This window comes from Protopterus annectens, chromosome 1.part2, assembly GCF_019279795.1.
Source record: "Protopterus annectens isolate FY-2018-M chromosome 1.part2, PAN1.0, whole genome shotgun sequence".
Taxonomy (NCBI): Eukaryota; Metazoa; Chordata; order Ceratodontiformes; family Protopteridae; genus Protopterus; species Protopterus annectens.
The window spans coordinates 657,524,413-657,549,984 of record NC_056727.1 but is presented as its reverse complement, the minus strand read 5'-3'; the positions used below and the strand labels follow the sequence as shown (position 1 = coordinate 657,549,984).

The following is a 25,572-nucleotide window of genomic DNA, read 5'->3' as shown; positions in this document are numbered from 1 at the left end:
TGCAGGAGTCTCCTTTGTTCTGGGGATTTGGGAAAAAGGTGGGCAAATGAATGGTTTGGTTTAGGGCCACACTGGATACCACCTATGGCATAAAGGAAGGGTTAGTTCGTAGAGAGACTGTCTTGATGAAAAATGAGGAAAGGCTCCACTGTCATTCGCGCCTGTAGCTCTGACTCTTCTAGCCGAGGTTATTGCAAGTAGCAGGGCAGTTTTCCATGAAAGAAATTTTAAATCAGCTGAAAAAGCTGGTTCAAAAGGTGGCAGTGTAAGCTTTTCCAGAACAAAGCTGAGATCCCAAGTAGGTGTTGGTGCTCTCCTTGGCGGTCTTATGTTCTTAGCCCCTCTGAGGTACTGTTTTAGGAGTGGATGTGAGAATAAAGGAGGATCAGTGTTGTAATGAGCTGAAATTGATGAGGCGTGGATCTTAATAGATGAAAAGGAGAGACCTTTGTGTAACATCTCAGTTAAATATTGTAGAATCCGAGGAATGTTTGGATCAAGGGATTTTGGCCTTTAGCCTGGTTCCAGGCGCAAAATCTTCTCCATTTGTCTGAATAGGTTTTCCTGGTGCTGGGCCTCCTGGCCTCCAGAATGACATCCATAACTGCTTTGGATAGAGGTGTTAGCTGGTTGTTTAGGTAATTTGCCAGGCAGCCAGGTTTAAAGTCTTGAGCTGGCTGTGTAGAATCTGGTCTCGCTGGGCAAGCAGGTGAGGAATTTGTGGTAAAATCCATGGTGGGCCGTGGGCCATGTTCCTTAAAATTGGATACCAATGCTGGTGTGGCCAGTCTGGTGCAATGAGTATCATCTGTGGCCTCTCTAACCTGATTTTCAGCAATACCTTTGCTAGAAGAGGCAGTGGAGGAAAGGCATACACTGTTAATGTTTTCCAACTGAATGAGAGGGCGTCCACTTTCCAAGCTTGTGGATGGAATGTCCTTGTGCAAAATTTTTGAAGTTGGTAGTTTTGGGGGCTTGCAAACAGATGTCTGGGCGTCCCCATTTTTGAGCCATCATTGCAAATACTTGTGATCTAGTTTCCACTCGTGTGGATCCATGTTTCTGCTTAGGTCTGACAATGTGTTTCTTTCCTGGCAGGAATTGTGCTTGTAACTGAACCTGGTAAGAGACTGCAGTGTTCCACAAGGTCACTGCTTGCTGCATAGAGGGTAGGAATGTATGCCCTCTTGCTTGTTTATGTACCAAATTACTGTGGTACTGTCAGTCTTTATTAGTCCTGGGTGTAAGAGGTTCTTGAAAGCTGTTAGGGCATTCTGTACTGCTAGCATTTCTTTATGATTGATATGCAGATGCCTCTGATCTGTAGTCCATTTGCCCTGAATGCACTGTCCTGCCATGTGTGCTCCCCAGGCATAGTCCGATGCATCTGTTGTCAGTTTGCCTGGCTGTGGGTAAGGTGAAAGGCTGACCCTTGTTGAGGTGACATGCCTGTGCCCACCATAGAAACTCCTGTTGAAGGCAGGGAATTAGTGGTATCATCGTTTCCAAGCTGTGGCTGTGCTGAGTCCAAACGTTTTTCAGGTACCACTGTAATTTCCTCATATGCAGTTTTGCAAATGGTAGTAGTATGCAAGATGCCATGAATCCCAAGGCCTGCAGAATTTTTCTTGCAGGGAGTTGGATCTTTGTTGCCATTATTCTGAAATATTGAAACAACTGTCGTCGTTTGTCTGGCGTGAGATAAGCCATCTGGGCAGTTGTACTCAAGCTGGCACCCAGGAATATGTTTTGATAGGGCACTAGGTTTGATTTCTTTTCGTTTACTGTGTACCCTAGGCAACTTAGGTGTTTGACAAATGCCAGATGCTGTAAAAGAATGTCCTTGCTTTCTGCTTGAATAAGACAGTTGTCCAGGTATGGGTATATTTGAATTCCTCTGTCTGCAGTATGCAATTACTGGTGCCAGGCATTTTGTGAAGACCCTGGGCGCAGTAGATAAGCCAAAGGGCAGTGCAGAGAATTGATAATGCGTTGAACCTGTAATGAAGAGGAGTTATCTTTTGCAATTTTGTCTGATAGGGACATGCAGGTATGCCTCCTTGAGGTCCAAAGTGACTAGCCAAGCATTCTTGCCCAGCATGAGAAGAAGCTGCTGTAGTGTGTTAGCATCTTGAATTTTGGCACTTGCAGATAGGTGTTCAGAATTGAAAGATCCAGAATGGGTCTCCATGCTTTGTCCTTTCTTGGAACTAGGAAGAGTCTCGAGTAGAATCCCTGTCCTTGCTCCTGTGTAGGTACCTGTTGAATGGCTCTCATGTTCATGAGGGCTGTAATTTGTCTTTGTGCCTCTGCCCATTGATTTGGTGGCAGGTTTGGCATTCCTTTGATCTTTGGTAAGGTATGAAAGTTGAATCTGTATCCTTGAGAGACTAGGTTTAGAACCCATTTGTCTTTTGTGATGATGTGCCAGTTGTCTGCAAAAAAATGGGCCTGTCTTCTCCTCCTTTCTGGGTAGCAGAACCCCATTGGCGAGGTTTGTAAGGGCCCTGTGACTGACTTCTGCCCCTTGGGCGTCTGTATTTGCCCCTCTGTGATCTGTCTGAAGCTGGAAGGACCAATTTTTTGTTGGCCAACTTCTGCTGAAGTGAAGGGGTTGTACCTGCAAGAAATCCTTGACAGTTTGCATAGATTTAGCAATATCCTCCATTTTCTTTAAAACATGGTCAGGGAGGGTTTGCTCTTAACCAAGCATGTCTACGAATGACAGAGCGAGTAACAGCTGCTCTACAGGATGCTTCCAATGACTCAAATCCGCATTGCAAAGTATGCTTGCCCACCTGTTCAGCTGCATGCAACAGATTCTGCATTTCCTTGAATTCAGGCTGTTCTGAATATGTGCTCATTTTTTAACTGAGACATCAGGAATTGTTGATATTTCAACATGCGAAACTGGCAATTTAATGCTCTCATAGCCAGAGTTGCAGAGGTGTATATTTTCTTTCCCCATCTATCTAGGGCTCTGGAATCTTTCCGAGGGCACAGGATTTTTAGTCATAGAAGCTTTTGCTCCCTTAGGACCCTAGGATGTGGTTTCTGGGTCAGCTATAGGACTTTTATAAAGGAATTTGCGTGAGTCAGGTACTCTGTAGTATGTCTGGTTTGGCTGGAGCAGGAGGTAGAGTCTGGATTAAAACTAGACTCCAAGTAGAAATCATCCACAATACCCAAAACAGGAGGGATAGCAAGAGGTCTGTGGTGCGGTAATAAAAAGGAACTCTCAGCCTTTTCTTAGAATCTGAGTAATCCTGGCATTCCCAGTGGAAATGTTCCCTCATGGTATGCAATGTTTCCCCAAAGGAGTAGTCTTCAGGGGAGATGCTGAGGGAATAGAGTCTTCAGCATCAGAATCCTCATAAGGTGGAAAAGTGTAATCCTGTTCCTCAGAAGAATCTGAGGAGAGAGAAACCAGGTCAGAAGATGCATAATCCTCTTGTCTTGGTCTTATCAGGAGGGGGATGGGAACCCCTGATGAGGGTAATTAAATCTTCAGCCATCTTAAGCATCTGTTTTCTTAAGCATGGGGCCTTGACCTGTAGACAGATTAACAGTTTTCTTAGGCTTTAAAGGAGTTTTAAGCTGAGCATAAGATTTAAATGGTGAGTGTAGTCTGTCTGAAGACACCTTCTGCAACCGAAGGTGTTCCCTCTGCACCGGTGTCTAATTCTGCTCCGGTGTCGGTATGGCTGCATCGGCCTAGTAGACTCCGCTTGGGAGTCTGCAGCTGTCTGGGGTTCCCGGCAACAGGCCCAGCTGAGGCCTCGGGGTCTTGGCTTATTCCTAGGCTGCCTGTCCTTATCCTTGCGTTTATGAATTGCTGTCGGCTGTTCCGACGGCATGATATAATTAAATTTCCTACCAAAATAATGCCGTGCAAAGTCAAAACGGCGTTTGATAGTGTGTTTATTAAACCTAGCGCAAAACAGACAACCTGTGACGTCGTGGTCTGGGCCTAGCCAAGGAATACAATAGGAATGGAAGTCCTTATGAGGTATTTGCTTCCCACAAGAAATACAATTAAGTTTTTCTGACATCGGACTGACGCAAGAAAATGTTCCCCAACGGGGAATTTAGCTTTATTGAAGACTTCGGACTGAAAATCTCAGGTGTCGGCCGACCGGCACTTGAACTGCTTCGGGAACCGCGCGGCAAGAAAGACTGAAGAAAATGGCATCGGATGCCTCTTATATACCCCTGGTGCACTGACATCAGGGAAGAAGCGACAGCAACAGACACCGGACCAAGACTTTGGAATTCGGGCCGGACGGCAGGATAACCCAAGTGTGATGACTGCAGCAGGGTAACACGAACATCCCTGGTACTGTGGCACACAGATCACGCTTCTTGAAGATGGACCTCTCCTAGGCAACAAACACAGATGGTGTAACCATCTGAGATTTTTTTGGTTACATTTAGGGCATTTTTTGAAGCTTAACTTTACCTTTTCAGACATGTTGATTCATGTAAAACACAATCCACTAGAAGACACCACAATGTCAGCTAGCTACTGAACTAAAACTATTGATTAAATCCACTGCTGGACTAAAAATTTAAAGCCTAACTCGGCTGTAAAAAAAATTAAGCCTACCTGCTGAAATACTGGATCTCAACCCAATTCAAAACACGATACTATGCCAAACTTGGCTACTTCAACTTTTTATTTAAACAATCAAAAGCTATTTATAAAGAAAATGAAGCCCAAAGTTGGCTATAAATGAAAGTAATTAAGCCTAACCGGCTAGAAAGCTAAAATAAAGAGACTAGAGCCTGAACTTGGCTATGAAGGGATAGGGTAGAAAGATGTCTGAGCAGGCACACAAAACAGCTTAACGCCAATAAAGGAAATCACAAACTCCCCCAAAAAAACAGAGCAAAGTAAATACAAGCCTAACTTTGGCCAAGGAAAAAAGTCTTCTCTGATGACAAAAAAGAAACCAACAAAGAAAATCTTTTTACTAAACTGAAAAAACGGCCTGAGCTAAAACATGCTTGACCTGTTGCAGCAGCAAACTAGATCTGAAGGAAATAGAGGTGCATCATGGGATAGGGTTTCAGCCTAGAGCTGTGCGGAGACCTCAAGCTTTGCAATTTGGCCAACTCTGAGCCAAGGGATCTGCTCCAAACCCATCAGTAAGAATGAAAGCGAAACTGAACTTCACATCTATGGATTCTTACTGCAGGCAATTTCCTTGATGCAGGTCTGCATCCCAAAGTGAGCCAATCACAGTGGAGATAGAAATGCAAACCAGCACAAAGCATGCAGCATTCCGAAATGCAGACAAAAGTACAGTTTTGTACCTACCATAAATGTAGATGTTCGAAGATCCACATTGCTGCAGTCCTAACACTTGGGTAGTCCGCTGTCCCAGTCGGCCCGAATACCAAAGTATATGGCTGACGTCGGTCAAGGCGCATTAGTCTGACGTCAGGACGTCAGGGTACAAATGCGCATGACCGACGTCATATCCTCAGTCTTTTCTTGCCCCAGATGTCAGAAGACCCTAAAAAGATAAGGCTAAAACCAAAACACACCACACACTCCTGCACCAAATATATATACAATATATACAAATTTACAAGAGTATAACCTCACCCACACAACCACCCCTAAACACAGAGGGAAGGAGGGAGGGTAATTGGACTGCAGCAATGTGGATCTTGAACATCTACATTTATGGTAGGTACAAAACTGTACTATGTTCTTCATACCACATTGCTGCAGTCCTAACACTTGGGTAGAATCCCAAAGCAGAGGAAAGGGAGGCTGGCAAATCATAAGGAAGCAGGAGCTGACAACATGCCCTGCAAAATAGCCGTGGCAAAACCAGCCCTAGATTTAGAGTAGAGAGGAAGGTGGTAATGCTTAGAGAAAGTATGCACTGAACTCCAAGTAGCTGCCTCCAAAATATCCTTAGTTGCCACCCCCCTTAGAAATGCTGTTGAAGTGGCAGTAGCCCTAGTGGAATGAGGCCTAATCCCAGCTGGGATCTCTTTGCCATGATGGGAATAACAAAATGCAATGCAAAACCCAATCCACTTAGAAATAGTTTGTTTTGACACAGGCTTGCCCTGAGAACTCAAAGCAAAAGAAACAAACAACTGCTGAGACTGCCTAAAATCCTTAGTCCTGCTTAAATAATAACGCAACTGCCTGTGTACATCTAAAGTGTGCAAAATCTTTTCCCCCTTATTTTGGGGATCTGCATAAAAGGTAGGCAAATGAATAGTTTGGTTTAAAGCCACACTAGAAACCACTTTAGGCATAAAGGAAGGATTAGTACGTAAAGATACCCTATCCTTATGAAAAATCAGGAAAGGCTCAACCGCCATAAGGGCCTGCAATTCAGACACCCTTCTTGCAGATGTAATGGCTAACAAAAGCAGTCTTCCATGACAAATATTTCAATTCAGCAGTAGCTGCAGGCTCAAAAGGTTGTAGCGTGAGTTTCTCCAACACAAAATTGAGGTCCCAAGCAGGAGTAGGAGCTCTACGTGGGGGTCTAATATTCTTTGCCCCTCTAAGAAATTGCTTGAACAAAGGATGAGAAAACAATGGTGGGTCACAATCATAGTGAGCTGAAATTGCTGCAGCATGAATCTTAATGGAAGAGAAAGACAAACCTTTGTCCAATAACTCAGTAAGATATTGAAGAGCCACACTCAAATTTGGCTCAGAAACATCCAAATCCTTTGCTGCACACCAAAATAAAAATCTCTTCCATTTTCCTGCGCACACTTTCCTTGTACTAGGTCGTCTGGCTTCCATAATCACATTCAAAACTTGTTGAGGAAGCTGAGACCTGCTATGGTTCAAAACAGAATATGCCAAGCTGTTAGATGAAGAGAGTGAAGCTTGACATTGAGCAGATGCCCGTCCTTCTGAGACAATAGGTGTGGAATCAAAGGTAAGGGCCATGGAGGCTTCCTTACCAGACTCCTCAGCAATGGGTACCAGTGCTGCGAGGCCAATCTGGAGCTATTAAAATCATCCTTGGCTTGTCTTGTCTGACCTTTAGAAGTACCTTTGGGAGGAGAGGCAGAGGTGGAAAGGCATACACATGAAGATTTTTCCAACTGAAAGAAAGAGCATCCACTTTCCAGGCTGTGTGATGAAACCTTTTAATTGCAAAACTTTGGCAGCTGGTGGTTTAGTGGAGAAGCGAACAGATCTATGTCTGGAGTTCCCCATGACACTGTCAATGTCTGAAATACATGAAGATCGTTTCCACTCGTGGGGATCCATGATTTGCCTGCTTAACACATCTGCTAAGGAGTTCTGTGCTCCTGGCAGAAACCTTGCTTGAAGATTCAGCTGCAAGCTTAACGCAGTCTCCCACAAAATCATTGCTTGCCTGCATAGAGGATAAGAATGTGTTCCCCCTTGTTTGTTGATGTACCACATGACAGTTGTGTTGTCTGTTAGAATCAACACCTGCCCTGGAAGAAGTAAATCCTTGAAAGCCAGTAATGCAAACTGGACTGCTAACATCTCCTTCATGTTGATATGTAGATGCTGCAGTCTGGCAGGCCACTTGTCTTGTATCCACTTTCCATTCAGATGAGCTCCCCAAGCTGTGTCTGAGGCATCTGTCATTAGAATCTGCCTCGCCTCTGGCCGGGTCACAGAGTCCCTTGTTTAGGTGACATTCCTGAGCCCACCACAAAAATTCCTTTTGAATGCAAGGTATTATTTGAATGACAGTGTCCAAATCCTGGCAGTGCTGTGTCCATACATTTTTGAGATACCATTGTAGCTTCCTCATATGCAGTTTGGCATTGGGAAGTACCAGAATACAAGATGCCATGAACCCTAAGGCTTGAAGGACTGTCCTTGCAGTCAGCCCGGACTGATGAGATAGTTGATGGAAGTAAAGAGAAAGATTTTCTTGTTTGTCCGGGGTTAAAAAGGCCATCTGGGTTGCTGTATTCAGTCTCACACCCAGAAAGCACATGTCTTGAGAGGGTACTAGACTGGACTTTATTTCGTTCACAGAATACCCTAGGCATCTTAGCACTGCTATCACATATTCCAAATGCTGAAGAAGCACGTCCCTTCCTTGAGCCAGAATCAGGCAATCGTCCAAATAAGGATAGATTTGTATTCCTTTTAGCCTGAAGAAAGCTATCACTGGAGCCAGAACCTTTGTGAATACTCTGGGCAGTAGATAAGCCAAAGGGCAATGCAGAGAACTGATAATGAGAATTCCCAGCTCACGCAGATACTTCCTGCAAATTAGTCTGATAGGAACATGAAGGTAAGCCTCCTTGAGATCCAAAGTTACCATCCAGTGATCTTTGCCCAGCAGAGGTAAAAGCTGTTGTAACGTCAACATTTTGAACTTGGGAATGTCCAGATAAGTGTTGAGGATAGACAGATCCAAAATTGGTCTCCACGTGTTCCCCTTTTTGGTACTAGGAACAGGCGAGAATAAAATCCTAGGCCCCTTTCTGGCACAGGAACCGGCTGAATGGCCCCTATTTGGAGTAACAGAGAAATTTGCTTGTGAGCCTCTTTCCTTTGTTGAGGAGGAATGTCTGGCATGCCTTTGAAAGGAGGCAAGGTATGGAAATAAAACCTGTAACCGTGGTGAATGATATCCAATACCCATCTGTCTTGGGTAATTAAACTCCAGTTTTCTTTGAAAAGTGCCAACCTTCCTCCCAAAGGTGCTGCCAGACGAGAAGATTCTGGCAGCTGAAAAGGCAGGTCATTGTGTCTGTTTACGAAAGGACTGACCCCTGCCCTCACCAGAAGACTGAGCAGGTGAACTCCTGTTCTAGGCCTAAAAGAACCTTGAGCTCTGCCTCTACCACGTCTAGACCTACCCCTAGACTGGGAATCATAAGCAGGATATGTCCACCCCTTGGTAGGCCAATTTTTACTAAACTTCGGAGGCTGAACCTGCAAAAAATCTTTAACAGTCTGCATAGACTTAGCCTTGTCTTCCATTTTCTTTAGAACTGCTTCCACAGGCGAACCAAACACATCAGATTGTAAAGGAGCATCTAAAATCCTTGTTTTCACATGCTCAGCTAAATTCTGATCCCTCAACCAGGCGTGCCTGCGAAGAACCGAACCAGTGGCAGCCACCCTCGAAGAGGCCTGCACAGCATCAAAACCACATTGCAAAGAATGCTTACCCACCTGTTCAGAAACGAACTAAATCCTGCAACTCTTTACACTCAATACCTTCCGCCAAAGCATCTACCTTAGACTTTAATTGTGAAAGGAGATAATTTTGGTATTTCAACATGTGAAACTGGCAATTCAAAGCTCTCATGGCCAAAGTGGAAGAAGTATACACTTTCTTTCCCCATCTATCCAAAGCCCTAGCCTCTTTATCTGGAGGAACAGGATTTTTAACAGAAGCCTTAACACCTTTAGGCCCCTGTGAAACAGTTTCTGGGTCTGCCCTAGGACTCTTAAAAAGATACTTATGAGCTTCAGGTACCCTATAATATCTATCCGGTTTAACTGGAGCAGGAGGCAAAGAGTCAGGGTTCAGAGAAGCCTCTGCAAAAACATCCTCTACCACATCTAGAACAGGAGGTATAGCTAAAGGCCTATGCTGGGGTAGAAACAAAAATTCCCTAAGCCTTTTCCTGGAATCAGAGAAATCCTGACCTTCCCATTTAAAATGCTCCCTCATGGAATGAAGAGTCTCTGAAAATGAAAAATCCTCTGGAGGAGAAGCAGAAGAAGGAGTAGAATCATCTACATCAGAATCAGAGTAAGGGGAATACTCCTGCAAGTCTTCAGCCGAAGACTCAGAAGCATCCAAACACTGCTCAAAACTCCCAAGCTCAGGTTCCACCCTAGGCCTCTTATCAGGAGGGGGCATAGAACCTCTAATCATTGTAATCAAATCTTCTGCCATCCTAAGCATATGCTTCTTAGGTACAGACCCTGAAGAACTAGGGGTAACTCCTGAAACAAAACCTGGCCTGCCCCTGGGAGAAGCCTTGGAAACAGCAGGGGAGGGCCTAACCACCTTAGGAAGGGAGGGAAGAACAGCTACCTGAGAAGCCCCTTCCGCCTGGCCTACACCTGAGAGGTCACATCTTGCAGTAATAAAGTCTCCCCTGGGATTCCAAAGAAATTTCTGGCTGAACCCTGGCTCCACCGAGCCCTCTAAAGAACCGGCGTCCGGGACGGCGGTTCTTCCAGCCTAGGCTTTGCTGTTTTGTCCTTGCGCTTTTTGACGGAGCGGGCGCCGGAGCATCCGGCGGCATTTTATAATTACACCGCTTCCCAAAACTAACCTGGCACAATCTAATCTTCTCTTTATAGTGCGTTTGTTAAATCTAGCACAAGAGCGACAGCCAACAACGTCGTGCTCAGGCCCTAAGCAAGGTATACACAAGGTATGGTAATCCCTATGAGGTATCTGTTTCCCACAAGAAATACAGTTATTCACTTTTTCTGACATCCGGTAAAATACTGAGGCAAGAAAAACAAAATAATCCCCAACGGGGTACTTAGCCAACTTGGATTCGGTCTGAAACTCCGACTTCGGAAAATCTCAGAACGCCAACCTGCACTTGCAAAACTGCTTCTGCATCGGACCATGCAGCAAAAAAGACTGAGGATATGACGTCGGTCATGCGCATTTGTACCCTGACGTCCTGACGTCAGACTAATGCGCCTTGACCGACGTCAGCCATATACTTTGGTATTCGGGCCGACTGGGACAGCGGACTACCCAAGTATTAGGACTGCAGCAATGTGGTATGAAGAACATCAGTGCAAATATTACAGAAACTAGTAATGGTAGAAAGAAAATTACTTACTCTCTGCTGCCACTGGCTATAGCCCTGAGACTGCTGCTTGTATCCACGATTGTTTCCTCTTCCTCTGAAATTCTAAATAAATCACACACTGTTAAGATCTTGTTTCTCATTACTTACTGTACACAGTTAACATTTTGTTTCACATTTCTTAAAACACTTGAACAGTCAAAGCAGTACAACTTCAAGTACAGTGAATGTAGTCAATGCAGCTAGGCAAATTCTTTTCAGCAATTTTCAGGAGAATGCTCCAACACTGCTGTAAGATGGTTTAAAAGCACAATCTACATTCTCCAGATGTGAACCAGACAAGGCAAACTCACAGCAAAAGTACTCACCCGACACTGCTTTGCAAGTACCAAGATGTGAGGGTGCCATAGAACTCTATAGATATTGAGAGTATAGTTGCAACTGTGGTAGTAACTTGAGGAATCTCTGAACACAGGAGTTGGCCTGCAGCAGAGTTTTGGAATCTTCCCCATTCCCTTACAGATACCTGCCCACCAACATGTTGGTGCATTACGATATAAAAAGGATATGTTGGCATTCTTCAGCTTTTTTACTGTCCATACTCAAATACCACCTTTACTTAGCATGCCAATTGTACTTTACCCATAAGCATCTGCCTTTTAACACAAATGCCTTACTGGTTGAACTCCCAACTTCTCTGCTCACCAAAGGAACTTTAGGCGTAGGCAAGGTATGATAAGAATCCTTGCTTCTAGATCCTGTGAATGTTGACACCATAGGCTTTTGAGATACCACTGCCGTTTCCTCTTATGCAGCCTTGCATATGGAATTAGAAAAATGCAGGAGGCCATGAACCCCAAGGCTTGCAGTATTTGCGTTGCAGATAGCTGGGTTAGCTTGCTCCCAGGAATATAATTTGATAGGGCACCAGGTGAGATTTATTTTCGTTTATGGTGAACCCCAGACAAGTCAGTACCCTTTGAACAACGGCCAGATGATTGAAAAGAATGTCCTTGCTTTCTGCCTGAATTAGACAATCGTCCAGGTATGGGTATATTTGAATATTTCTTTGCCTGCAAAATGCAATGACTGGAGCAAGGCACTTTGTGAATACCCTGGGCGTAGTAGATAAGCCAAAGGGCAGTGCAGAGAACGGACAGTGCATGTAGCCTGCTTTGAAGCGTAGGTATCTTCTGTAAGACTCCCTGATAGGGATGTGCAGGGTATGCTTCTTTTAAAGTCCAGTGTTGCCAACCACGCATCTTTGCCTAGCATAGGAAGCAACTGGTGAAGAGACAGCATTTTGAATTTTGGAATCACAAGAAAGGTGTTTAGAATAGAAAGGTCCAGGATAGGACGCCATGTGTTGCCTTTTATGGGGGAAGAATCTTACTGCTCCCAGGTTTGGGTGCAGAAATCCCCCACTGCCTAGTCTTGTGTGTCCCTGGGGTTTCTGCTGGGTCTGGGTTTGGCTTGAGAAGACCTGGAGGGGGCTGGAAAGGAGCAATTTTTAGAGGGCCAGTGCCTAAATCTAGGAGGCTGAACTTGTAAGAAATCTTTAACAATCTGTATAGATTTAACTTCATCTTCCATCTTAAGAACTTCCTCAGCCTTGTTGTCCTGATTTAAGGGAGCATCCAACAATTTAGCTTTAACATGATCAGGCAAAGATTGCTCCTTAAGCCAAGCATGCCTTCTGAGCACAGACCCAGTAACAGCAGCCTTGCAAGAGGCCTCAAATGAATCAAATCCACAATGCAAAATGTTTTCTAGCCTGTTCAGCAGAATGCATTAAATCCTGTAATTCTTTATTTTCAGCACAGTCAGGAATTATTTTTCTGTTTAAGCTATCCAATAACATGTTGTTGATACTTTAACATATGAAACTGGCAGTTTAAAGCCCTAATGGCGAAGGTTGCAAAAGTGCAACCTTTCTTACCCCATCTATTCAGCGCCCTGGAATCTCTATCAGAGGGGGTAGGATTTTTAGCAGTAGAAGCCTTAATGCCTTTGGGTCCCTGTGAAATAGTCTCTGGATCTGCAATAGGATTCCGCAATAGGATTTTTAAAAAGGAACTTGTGAGAATCAGGAACCATGTAGTATCGGTCAAGTTTTCTGGGAGCAGGAGGCAAAGAATCGGGGGCTAAACTAGATGCTGAAAAGGCATCATCAACAATGTCTTGTACAGGAGGTATAGCTAAAGGCCTATGTGGAGGCAAAAGTAAGAAATCCCTAAGCCTCTTTTTTGAATCAGAAAAATCCTGGCTTTCCTAGTGGAAATGCTCCCTTAGAGTATGTAAGGTTTCACCAAAAGAAAAATCCTCTGGAGGGGAAGCAGAGGGAATAGAGTCCTCTGCATTAGAATCCTCATAAGTATATAAGGGCAAATCCAGATCAGAAGAATCAGAAAAATCAGAATCCTGTTCAGAAGATTCATAAACAACTTCAGTCCTAGGTCTCATAGAAGGTGGAGGTTGTTTTCCCCGGATTAGAGTTATAAGATCTTCAGCCATTCTCATTTGTTTAGGCATAGAGGCCTGAGCATGCAGCCTGGGTGTCTGTTTCTTAGGCATGGTTCGAGATTTTGGCCTAAATGAAGGAGGCATCTGTTTAATATGCAAGTCCGTAGGCCTGAATACACCCTCATAAGCCGGTGCCTGCACAGCGGCTCCGGACCCATCCAAGGTAGAGATATCTGCAGGTTCCACAGTTGAAGCATTTTGCGGCATACCGGACTCTGAATGGGTCTCCGTAGAAGCCTGCGAGTCAGAAGTAGCGGGTATCAGGGGGCTGTAAACACCTCACTGAGTACTGGCAACTGACTTAGGAGAAGCGTCGTCGGCAGCTTTGGACCTCAGCAGCCTGTCTGTGTTTTTTCGGAATCCCGGTAGTCAGACGGCTAACCATTTCTGGATAATTAAACAGAGAACCGAAATATTTAGAAGCGAAAATATACAGACAGATAGTGCGCTGTTTAAAGCACAAAAACGACAGCAAGGTATGTCATTGTCAGGGCCTAGGCAAGGAATACAGTACGAATGAAAATCTTTGTGAGGTATTTGCTTTCCACAAGTAATGCAATTATTAACTTTTACTGACATCAGTATGAAGCAAGAAAGTTTCCTCAACGGGGTACTTGGCTTTAGTTGAAGACTTTGGTTCTGAAACTCGAAAATGTAAATTTTGGGGAGTCGGCAGACCAACACTTGCAAACTGCTTCTGCTTCGGGCACCGCATGGCAAGAAAGACGGATGTAATGGTGTTGGCTGCATGTTTTAGACCCCTGACATCATGGAAGGAACAGCAACCGACACAGGACCCAACACTATTAAAAATGCCGACTGAGGGCTACTGCAAGCAGATAACCCAAATGTATTGACTAACAGTGAAACACGGACATCCAGGACTGCAACAGTGAATACACTCCAACAGCTACATTTAAGGCAAGTGTACACAACTGTACTAAGTTCTTTGTGCTTCACTGTTGCAGTCATCACACTTGGGTTGATTCCCAAAGTTGAGGAAGGGTGGAGGCAAGTCAAGTAATAGTAGGGCTGGCTAGCAGGCCTTTTAAGACTGCTGTGCAAATCCAGCTCTGGATTTAGAAAAGATAAAAAAGTGGTAATGCTTGGTGAAGGCGTGTACAGAAGGCTGAAGTAGTTCTAGTGGAATTAGCTCTGATCCTATGTGGGGTAGGTTTTCCATGGTGTTTGTAGTAGAAATGGATGCAGTGTGCAATCCATTTGGAAATGGTTTGCTTTGAAATGGCCTTGCCCTCTGCCCCTGTAGCAAAGCTGACTGGTAGCTGGTCAGATTTTCTGAAAAGCTTAGTCCTGTCAAGGTAGAACCTGAGCTGTTTGTGCACGTCCGAGTGCAGGATAGTACAGTTTTGTACCTACCATAAATGTAGATGTCCGATAGACATGCAACTGCAGTCATAACATGTGGGTTGTCCTGCCTCAGGCAGCACCTCGGTCGGCCGGATTCAAAAGTCTGGGTCCGACGTCGGCTGTCGCATTTCCTCTCCGACGTCAGAGCGGCTGGAGTATATAAGCATCAGCCGACGCCATTTTCTTCAGTGTTTCTTGCCCCAGATGCCAGGTGCCCTCCAAGGAAGGCTGTAATCAAATTGGAAGACAAAAACAGGATTCCAAACAAATAAATGAACAATAAAACAAATACACCATAACAGATATCCCCAGCTATGAATAACAGGGATAGGAGTGGACCCTAGGCATAGAGGGGTATGGAGGGAGGGAAAATCCGACTGCAGTTGCATGTCTATCGGACATCTACATTTATGGTAGGTACAAAACTGTACTATGTCCTTCAAGAATGCAACTGCAGTCATAACATGCGGGTAGAATACCATAGCTTAGCTGGGGGAGTAGGTATGCTCTAGGAAAGGGATGGTGAGGCAATCAAACCCTGCAGGACTGCCGAAGCAAAGCCTGCTCTGGATCTGGAATATAGAGGGAGATTGTAGTGTTTGGAGAATGTATGCACGGAGCTCCATGTAGCAGCTTCTAGAATGTCCTTGGTAGGCACCCTTCTTAAGAATGCTGTGGAGGTGGCTGTAGCTCTGGTGGAATGTGGTCTGACATTGGCTGGAACAGTCTTTCCATGAAAGGAATAACAGAAACTGATGCAATGTCCAATCCATTTAGAAATAGTCTGTTTTGAAATTGCTTTTCCTTGGACTGCAGGGGCGTAAGCTACAAAAAGTTGTTCAGACTTCCTACTGGCCTTGGTTCTGTCCAGGTAGTATCGAAGTTGTCTGTGAATGTCCAAGGTATGCAAAAGTCTTTCCCCCTTATTCTCAGGATTGGGGAAGAAAGCAGGCAGATGAATGGCTTGATTTAGAGAAACCCTAGATACCACCTTTGGCATAAAGGTAGGGTTGGTCCTTAATGAAACCCTGTCTCTGTGGAAAATAATGAAGGGTGGTATTGCCATTAGGGCCTGTAGCTCCGAAACCCTTCTTGCTGAGGTAATTGCCAACAGGAAAGTGGTCTTCCATGAGAGAAATTGCAAGTCAACTGAAGCCGCTGGCTCAAAAGGAGGTAGAATCAGTTTTTCTAAGACAAAACTGAGGTCCCAGGCTGGCACTGTGGCCTTTCTTGGTGGCTTAATGTTCTTGATTCCCCTGAGGAATTGTCTTAGTAAGGGGTGAGAGAAAACAGGAGGATCAGTGTTGTATCTAGCTGAAATAGCAGGTGCATGTATCTTTATGGAAGAATATGAGAGGCCGTTCTTTAACATATCTGCCAAATATTCCAAGATGAGTGGGATGTTCAACAATGAAGCATCATGTCCCTTGCTGGTATTCCAATTGCTGAATCTTTTCCACTTCGCTAAGTAAACATTTCTGGTGGATGGTCTTCGAGCCTCTGGTAGTATCCGCTGAACTTCCTTGGAGAGAGATAAGCTGAAGTTATTTATGGGATCTCCCAGGCTGTTAGCTGCAGTGTCTGAAGATTTGGATGCAGTGTTTCGAAATTGTGTTGAGTCAAAAGTAGAGGCCACTGAGGGAGGGTCCGCCTCCTGGTGTGACATATGCTCCGTAGTAGTGGGTACCAGTGTTGTCTTGGCCAATCCGGAGCTATTATGATTCCCTTGGGCTTCTCTGCTTTGATCTTTAGTAATACTGAGGTCATCAGTGGTAGAGGTGGGAATGCATAGATTGCTAGGCAGTTCCAGTTGAATGAGAGGGCATCTATTTTCCAAGCTTTTGGATGGTATGTCCTTGTGCAAAATTTTGGTAGAAGATGGTTGAGGTGAGAGGCAAACAGGTCCACTTCTGGCTTGCCCCATGTCGAAGTGAGTTGTCTGAAGGCCTTCGGATGTAACCTCCACTCGTGTGGATCTGTGAAATTCCTGCTTAGGCTGTCCGCCAACACATTGTCTTTTCCTGGAACAAACTGGGATTGTAACTGGATGTTTAGGCTCAGTGATTTCTCCCAAAGCTGCATTGTCAGTCTGCAAAGGGGATAAGAGTGGGTGCCCCCCTGCTTGTTTATGTACCACATTACAGTGGTGTTGTCTGTCCGTATCATTAAATGGCCTTGCTGGAGTTGGTGTTGAAAGGCCTCGATGGCATGCATCACTGCCAGCATTTCCTTTTGGTTTATATGCAGATGTGTTTCCTTTTGAGACCATTGTCCTTGTATACACCTGCCTTCCATGTGCGCCCCCCATCCAAGGTCTGAGGCGTCTGTAGTCATGGTCTGTGTTATGTGTTTTTGAATGACATACCTGTGTTTTCCTGGCTCACCGAGGCCCACCATAGGAATTCCTTTTGTAGGCATGGAATGAGTGGTATGATTGTCTCCAAGTTGTTGCTGTGTTGAGACCAAATGCTTTTTAGGTACCATTGAAGCTTTCTCATGTGCAGTTTTGCTAATGGAACCAGTAGAATGCAGGATGCCATGTAACCCAGGGCCTGTAGGAATCTCCTTGCAGTCATCTGGGTGAGTTTTGCTAAACCTTTGAAGTAATGAGTTAACTTCTCTTGCTTGTCTTCTGTCAGGTAAGCCATCTGAGGGGCTGTCTCTAGTTTGGCTCCTAAGAAGATTTGCTGGGATGGCTGCAGTCTTGACTTTTGGAAGTTGACTGTGTATCCCAGAGCTTGAAGTAATCGTATGACATAATCCAGGTTTTTTGTCAACATCAATTTGTCGTCCGCTTGTATGAGGCAGTCCAGGTACGGGTAAATTTGTATTCCCTGGAGCCTGCAATGAGCAATCACTGAAGCCAGGCATTTTGTAAATACTCTGGGCGCAGTAGACAAGCCAAATGGCAATGCTGAGAATTGATAATGCTCTGGCCCTGCAAGAAATCTGAGGTATCTTCTGCAGCTGTGTCTGATAGGGACATGCAGGTATGCCTCCTTGAGGTCCAGAGTAATCAGCCACGACTCCATGCCCAGCATGGGAAGGAGTTGCTGTAGAGTCAGCATTTTGAACTTTGGTACTATGAGAAAGGTGTTTAATGCGGACAAGCCCAGTATTGGTCTCCATTGAGATTCTTTTCTTGGAACAAGGAACAGTCTTGAGTAAAACCCCTGGTCTTGTTCTTGTTGTGGAACTTTTTCTATTGCTTTCATTCGAGTCAGCAGAGTGATTTGCTTGATAGCCTCTGCCCTCTGATTTTGTGGTAGGTTTGGCATGCCTTGTTTTCTTGGTAAGGTATGAAAATGAAACTTGTACCCTCGGTCTATAATGTCCAAACTCCATTTGTCCTTTCAGTCTGTGCCAGTTTTCTGCAAACAGAGATAATTTCCCACCCAAGGGAGCTTCTGGTTGTTCCCTGGTAGGCGGTAGTAGAGGAAAGTCATTGAGTTTGTGGTTGTTGGGCAGGTGAAACCCCTGCATCACTTCTTTGGTTTCCTGGCTGCCATTGTCGTCCCCTGTAAGGGCCTCTGTATTGGCCTCTTCCTCGGCCACGTCTGTTCTTACTCCTTTGAAACTTTTCTGGATTAGGAAAGGACCAGTTTTTTTGAAGGCCAATTCCTACTGAACCTTGGGGGTTGAACCTGGAGGAAATCTTTCACAGTCTGAACTGATTTTGCTTTTTCTTCGATGGTCTTCAAGACATCCTTAGCATTTGCACCAAAAAGCTTGTTCTTTTCCAAAGGTGCATCCAGAAGCTTTGCTTTTACATGATCTGGTAGAGGTTGATCTTTTAACCAAGCATGTCTACGAATCACTGCCCCTGTCATAGCTGCCCTACATGAAGCTTCCAGTGCATCATATCCACACTGCAGGAAGTGATTGCTTACTTGCTGAGTGTTATGTACAGCTTCCTGCAAAGTCTTCCTGTCTAAAGGATCAGTAGAAGCTAATGTTTTTTGTAAATCTTCTAAGAGATAATCCTGATATTGTAACATATGAAAAAGGCAATTTAAAGCTCTCATAGATAAGGTAGTGGATGTGTAAACCTTTTTACCCCATCTCTCTAATGACCTCGTTTCCCTGTTGGAGGGCAAAGGATTTTGAGGTTGAGGCTGAAAAGTACAGTTTTGTACCTACCATAAATGTAGATGTTCGAAGATCCACATTGCTGCAGTCCTTACACTTGGGTATAGCGCTGTCCTCGGCCCGAATACCAAAGTATATGGCTGACGCCGGTCATGGCGCATTAAACTGACGCCAGGACGTCAGGGTATAAATGCGCATGACAGACGTCATATCCTCAGTCTTTTCTTGCCCCAGATGTCAGAAGACCCTAAACAGGGTAAAATCAAAAAATTACCAAACACTAAACACCCCCACACCCAAACTATGTACAACTTCTAACAATTATCTAATAAAGTACTAACCTAACCACACAACCACCCCTAAACACAGAGGGGACGGAGGGCGGGTAAACTGGACTGCAGCAATGTGGATCTTCGAACATCTACATTTATGGTAGGTACAAAACTGTACTATGTTCTTCATCTCACATTGCTGTAGTCCTTACACTTGGGTAGATTCCCAAAGCAGAGGTAAGGGAGGATGGCAAATCAAATAGAAGCAGGAGCTGTCAAAATGCCCTGTAGAATAGCAGTGGCAAACCCAGCCCTAGATTTAGAGTAGAGAGGAAGGTGGTAGTGCTTAGAGAAAGTATGTACTGAACTCCAAGTAGCTGCCTCCAAAATGTCCTTAGTTGACACTCCCCTTAGAAAGGCTGTAGAGGTGGCAGTAGCCCTAGTGGAATGAGGTCTGATCCCTGTTGGGATCTGCTTGCCATGCTGAGAATAACAAAAGAAATGCAAAACCCAATCCATTTAGAAAGAGTTTGCTTTGACACAGGCTTGCCCTGAGTACCTAAAGCAAAAGAAACAAACAACTGTTGCGACTGCCTGAAACCCTTAGTCCTATCTAAGTAGTAGCGTAACTGTCTGTGCACGTCCAAAGTATGCAAGATCTTTTCCCCTTGTTTTGGGGGTCTGCATAAAAGGTAGGTAAATGAATAGACTGGTTTAAAGACACACTTGAGACCACCTTAGGCATAAAGGAAGGGTTAGTGCGTAAAGATACCCTATCCTTATGGAAGATCAAGAAAGGCTCAACAGCCATAAGGGCCTGCAATTCAGAAACCCTTCTTGCAGAGGTAATGGCCAACAAAAAAGCAGTCTTCCATGACAAATATTTTAACTCAGCCGTAGCTGCAGGCTCAAAAGGTGGCAGAGTGAGCTTTTCCAACACATAATTGAGGTCCCAAGCTGGAGTAGGAGCTCTTCGTGGAGGTCTTATGTTCTTTGCTCCTCTGAGAAATTGCTTGAACAAGGAATGAGAAAACAAAGGTGGATCACAGTCATAGTGAGCTGAAATTGCTGCAGCATGAATTTTAATGGAAGAGAAGGACAAACCCTTGTCCAATAGTTCAGTAAGATATAGAAGAGCCACACTTAAATCAGGCTCAGAAACATCCACACCCTTTGCTGCACTCCAAAGCAAAAATCTCTTCCACTTGTCTGCATACACTTTCCTTGTACTAGGTCTCCTAGCTTCCATAATCACATTCAAAACTTGTTGAGGAAGTTGAGCCCTGCTATGAGCTAAAACAGGATGTGCCATGCTGTGAGATGGAGAGTGAAGCTTGACATTGAGTAAATGACCGTCCTTTTGAGACAACAGTTGAGGAATTAAAGGCAGGGGCCACGGTGGTTTCCTTATTAAATTTCTCAGTAGTGGGTACCAATGCTGTCGGGGCCAATCTGGAGCTATCAGGATCATTCTTGGTTTGTCCTTGCTTACCTTTAGCAGAACCTTTAGAAGTAGAGGAAGTGGTGGAAAGGCATATACATGAAGATTTTTCCAACTGAAAGAAAGAGCATCCGTTTTCCAAGCTGCCTGGTGTATCCTTTTTGTGCAAAACTTTGGCAGCTGGTGGTTTAGAGGAGAAGCGAACAGATCTATGTCTGGTGTTCCCCATGACACTGTTAATTGCTGAAATACCTGAGGATCCAGTTTCCACTGTGGGGATCCATGATTTGCCTGCTTAACACGTCTGCTAAGGAGTTCTGCACCCGGCAGAAACCTTGCCTGAAGATCCAGTTGTAGACTGAGAGCCGTTTCCCATAGAATCATTGCTTGTCTGCATAGAGGGTAAGAATGTGTACCCCCTTGCTTGTTGATGTACCACATGACAGTTGTGTTGTCTGTTAGAATCAACACCTGTCCCGGAAGAAGTAATTCCTTGAAAGCTGTTAATGCAAACTGGACTGCTAACATCTCCTTTAGGTTGATATGTAGATGTTGTAGTCTGGCAGGCCACTTGTCCTGTATCCATTTTCCATTGAGATGAGCCCCCCAAGCTTTGTCTGAGGCATCTGTTAGAATCTGACTTGCCTCCGGCCGGGTCACAGAAAGTCCCTTGTTTAGGTGACATTGCTGAGCCCACCACAAGAATTCCTTTTGGATGCAAGGTATTATTGGAATGACAGTGTCCAGATCGTGGCAGTGCTGTGTCCATAGATTCTTGAGATACCATTGTAGCTTCCTCATATGCAGTTTGGCATTGGGAAGCACCAGAATACAAGATGCCATGAACCCTAAGGCTTGAAGGACTGTCCTTGCAGTCAGCCCGGACTGATGTGATAGCTGTTGGAAGTAAAGGGAAAGATTCTTTTGTTTGTCCGGGGTTAAGAAGGCCATCTGGGCTGCTGTATTCAGTCTCACACCCAGAAAGCACATGTCCTGAGAGGGTACTAGACTGGACTTTGTTTCGTTCACAGAATACCCTAGGCATCTTAGCACTGTTATCACATACTTTAAATGCTGTAGAAGTTCGTCCTTGCCCTGAGCCAGAATCAGGCAATCGTCCAAATAAGGGTAGATCTGTATTCCTTTCCGTCTGAAGAAAGCTATCACTGGAGCCAGGACCTTTGTGAATACTCTGGGTGCAGTGGATAAGCCAAAGGGCAATGCAGAGAATTGATAGTGTGAATCTCCAGCTCGAAAACGCAGATACTTCCTGCAGCTTAGAGTGATAGGGACATGAAGGTAAGCCTCTTGGAGATCCAAAGTTACCATCCAGTGATCCTTGCCCAGGAGGGGTAAAAGCTGTTGCAATGTCAGCATCTTGAACTTGGGGATGTCCAGGAAGGTGTTGAGGATAGACAAATCCAGAATTGGTCTCCACGTGTTCCCCTTTTTTGGTACTAGGAATAGGCGAGAGTAAAATCCTAGGCCCCTTTCTGCCATAGGCACCGGTTGTATGGCCCCATATCTGTGTCAATATGGATATTTGTCTGTGAGCTTCCAATTTGTGTTGGGGCGGAATATCTGGCATGCCCTTGAACGGTGGTAAGGTATGGAAATAAAACCTGTAACCGTGGTGAATGATTTGCAATACCCATCTGTCTTGGGTAATTAAACTCCAGTTCTCTTTGAAAAGTGTCAGTCTTCCTCCTAAAGGTGCTGCGAGACGTGGAGGTTCTGGCAGTTGAAAAGGTAGGTCATTGTGTCTGTCTACGAAAGGGCTGACCCCTGCCCTCCCCTGAAGACTGTGCAGGTGAGCCCCCTGTCCTGGATCTAAAGGAACCCTGAGCTCTGCCCCTAGCACGCCTAGACCTACCCCTAGACTGGGAATCATAAGAAGGGTATGTCCACGCCTTGCTTGGCCAGTTTCTGCTAAACTTTGGTGGTTGAACCTGTAAAAAATCTTTAACAGTGTGCATAGATTTAGCTTTGTCCTCCATTTTCTTTAAAACTGCTTCAACAGGCAACCAAACAACACATCAGATTGTAAAGGGCATCCAAGATCCTTGACTTAACATGCTCAGCTAAATTCTGATCCCGTAACCAGGCGTGCCTGCGAAGGACAGTACCAGTGGCAGCCACCCTGGAAGAGGCCTGTACAGCATCAAAACCACATTGTAAGGAATGCTTACCCACCTGTTCCGACACATGTACCAGATCTTGTAACTCCTTACATTCAATACCTTCTGCCAGAGCATCTACCTTAGACTTTAACTGTGAAAGGAGATAGATTTGATATCTCAGCATGTGGAATTGACAATTTAAAGCCCTCATGGCTAAAGTTGAAGAAGTATACACTTTCTTACCCCATCTGTCTAAAGCTCTTGCCTCTTTGTCCTGAGGAACTGGATTTTTAGCCACAGAAGCCTTAACCCCTTTAGGCCCCTGAGTAACTGTCTCTGGATCTGCCCTAGGGCTTTTAAAAGATACTTGTGAGCTTCAGGCACCCTATAGTATCTGTCCGGTTTAACAGGAGCGGGAGGTAAAGAATCAGGGTTAAGGGAAGCCTCTGCAAAACATCTTCCACCACAGAAAGAACAGGGGTATAGCTAAAGGCCTATGCTGAGGTAGAAACAAAAATTCCTAAGTCTTTTCCTGGAATCAGAGAAATCCTGACCTTCCCATTTAAAATGCTCCCTCATGGCATGGAGAGTCTCTGAGAATGAAAAATCCTCAGGAGGAGAAGCAGAAGGTGGAGTCATCCACATCAGAGTCAGAATAATGAGAAAACTCCTGTAAATCCTCAGAAGACTCAGAAATATCAGAATCCTGTTCAAAATTCCCAAATTCAGGATCCACCCTAGGCCTTTTGTCAGGAGGGGGCATAGAACCCCTAATCATAGTAATTAAATCTTCAGCCATATTAAGCATATGTCTCTTGGGCACAGGGCCTGAAGTACTAGGAGGAGCACATGCTACAGCTGAACCTGGCCTACTCTTGGAAGAAGCCTTTGTAACAGTAGGGAAGGCCTAACCACCTTAGGCAGAGAGGGGAGAACAGCTACCTGAGAAGCCCCTTCAGCCTGGCCTACCTCCTGTGAAGACACATCGTGTAACAACAAAGTCTCCCCTGGGACTCTAGGGAAACTTCTGTTTGGGCCTCTGGCACAACCGTGCCCTCTAAAGAACCGACGTCCGGTCGGCTGGTGCCTCTAACCTAGGCCTAGGTGTTTTGTCCTTGCGCTTCTTGAGGCGCCGGAGCATCCGACGGCATTTTGTAATTGCACCGCTTCCAAGACTAACCTAGCAGTCTAATCTCCTCTTTATGGTACGTTTGTTAAATCTAGCGCAAGAGGAACACCCAACAACGTCGTGCTCAGGCCCTAAACACGGTATACACAAGCTGTGGTAGTCCCTATGTGGTATCTGTTTCCCGCAAGAAATACAGTTATTTACTTTTTCTGACATCCGGTAAAATACTGAGGCAAGAAAAAACCAAAATATTCCCCAACGGGGTACTTAGCCAACTTTGGATTCGGTCTGAAACTCCGGTTTCGGAAAATCTCAGGACGCCAACCTGCACTCGCAAATTTGCTTCTGCATCGGACCACGCGGCAAAAAAGACTGAGGATATGACGTCGGTCATGCGCATTTATACCCTGACGTCCTGGCGTCAGTTTAATGCGCCATGACCGGCGTCAGCCATATACTTTGGTATTTGGGCCGACCGAGGACAGCGCTATACCCAAGTGTAAGGACTGCAGCAATGTGAGATGAAGAACATCTCCTTTAGGCCCCTGTGAAATAGTTTCCAAATCGGCAGTATGGGCCCCGAATAAATGGGAATGAGTTTCAGGGACCCTGTAATACCTGTCTGGCTTGGCTGGAGCAGGAGGAAGAGAATCAGGGGTAGCACTAGAGCCAGAATACAAATAATCCAGAACATCAAGTACAGGAGGAATAGCTAAGGGCCTGTGCTGAGGCTTCTTAAGGAAAGTCCTAAGGCGTTTCCTGGGATCAGAATATTCCTGTCCTTGCCACTTGAAATGTTCCCTCATGGTGTGCAGAACTTCCCCAAAAGAAATATCCTCAGGAGGGGAGGCCGAAGGTATGGAATCTTCTGCATCCGAGTCCTCATATGTCTGGAAGAGCTCTTCCTGGCTATCAGAGTGGACAGAGCCCTCAGAGTCTTCATCTGAAGGAGTAGGGTCAGAGGGTTCAACCCGGGGCCTTTTATCAGGAGGAGGCTGGGATGCTCTCTCAGGATGGGCCTGTGAACCTCTAATCATGGAAATGAAATCAGCAGCCATGGACATAATTTGTGTCTCCGGAGTCGGCTGAGGTAAGGATTTAGAAGTAATATGCTTTGTTTTGCTGGCTGCCTTAGCCCTAGTGTAGGCCTCAATAGACATGGCCATAGGAGGCCTGGCAGCTCCACGTGCTGGAGTGACCTTGTCCACAGCAATGGCCTCGGGCATTTCCTCGGTTTCGGTATCCGGAGGAAAATCTATAACTGGCGGAGTAATGTCTGGAATCGGAGTCGTCGGTAATGCGGTGTCTTCGGTTCGGAGCGGTGGAGATAGTTTCAGAGGGAACTGGAGCACTCGCGCTAGGTTTTAGCATGGAGTCGGTGGTAGACGCGGGCCGAGGATGTCTGTCCCGGTCTTTTCGCTTTTTAGGAGTTTGCGATGTCGGAAGATCCGATGGCATGGTGTAAGCAAATTTATCGCCGAAAAAATCTTCAGCGAACTCCGCCCGGCGCCTGAGAGTGCGCTTGTTGAAGCGAGCACAGGCTACACAGGCCGAGACGTCGTGGCCTGGGCCCAGGCAAGGGAGGCAGTAAGAGTGGAAATCCTTATGAGGTATTTGTTTACTACAAAAAAGACAATTGTTAACTTTTTCAGTAATTTCTGACATCGGCTGAGGTAAGAAAAGGTCCCCAACGGGGAATACAGGAGCTGACCGACCGGCACTTGCGAACCGCTTCTGCTTCGGGCACCGCGCGGCAAGAAAGACTGAAGAAAATGGCGTCGGCTGATGCTTATATACTCCAGCCGCTCTGACGGAGAGAAATGCGACATCAGCCGACATTGGACCCAGACTTTG

At 45.3% G+C, this 25,572-nt stretch overlaps 1 protein-coding gene across 1 annotated transcript in view; it reads right to left on the bottom strand.

The window, feature by feature from the left end:
- HNRNPU (heterogeneous nuclear ribonucleoprotein U) overlaps positions 1-25,572 on the bottom strand; it is a 548,643-nt gene that overhangs the window by 34,481 nt on the left and 488,590 nt on the right. Inside the window, exon 13 of the mRNA XM_044058137.1 lies at positions 10,810-10,881. Within this exon, the coding sequence (XP_043914072.1) occupies positions 10,810-10,881 (72 nt within the window). The remainder of the gene's footprint in view (positions 1-10,809; positions 10,882-25,572) is intronic.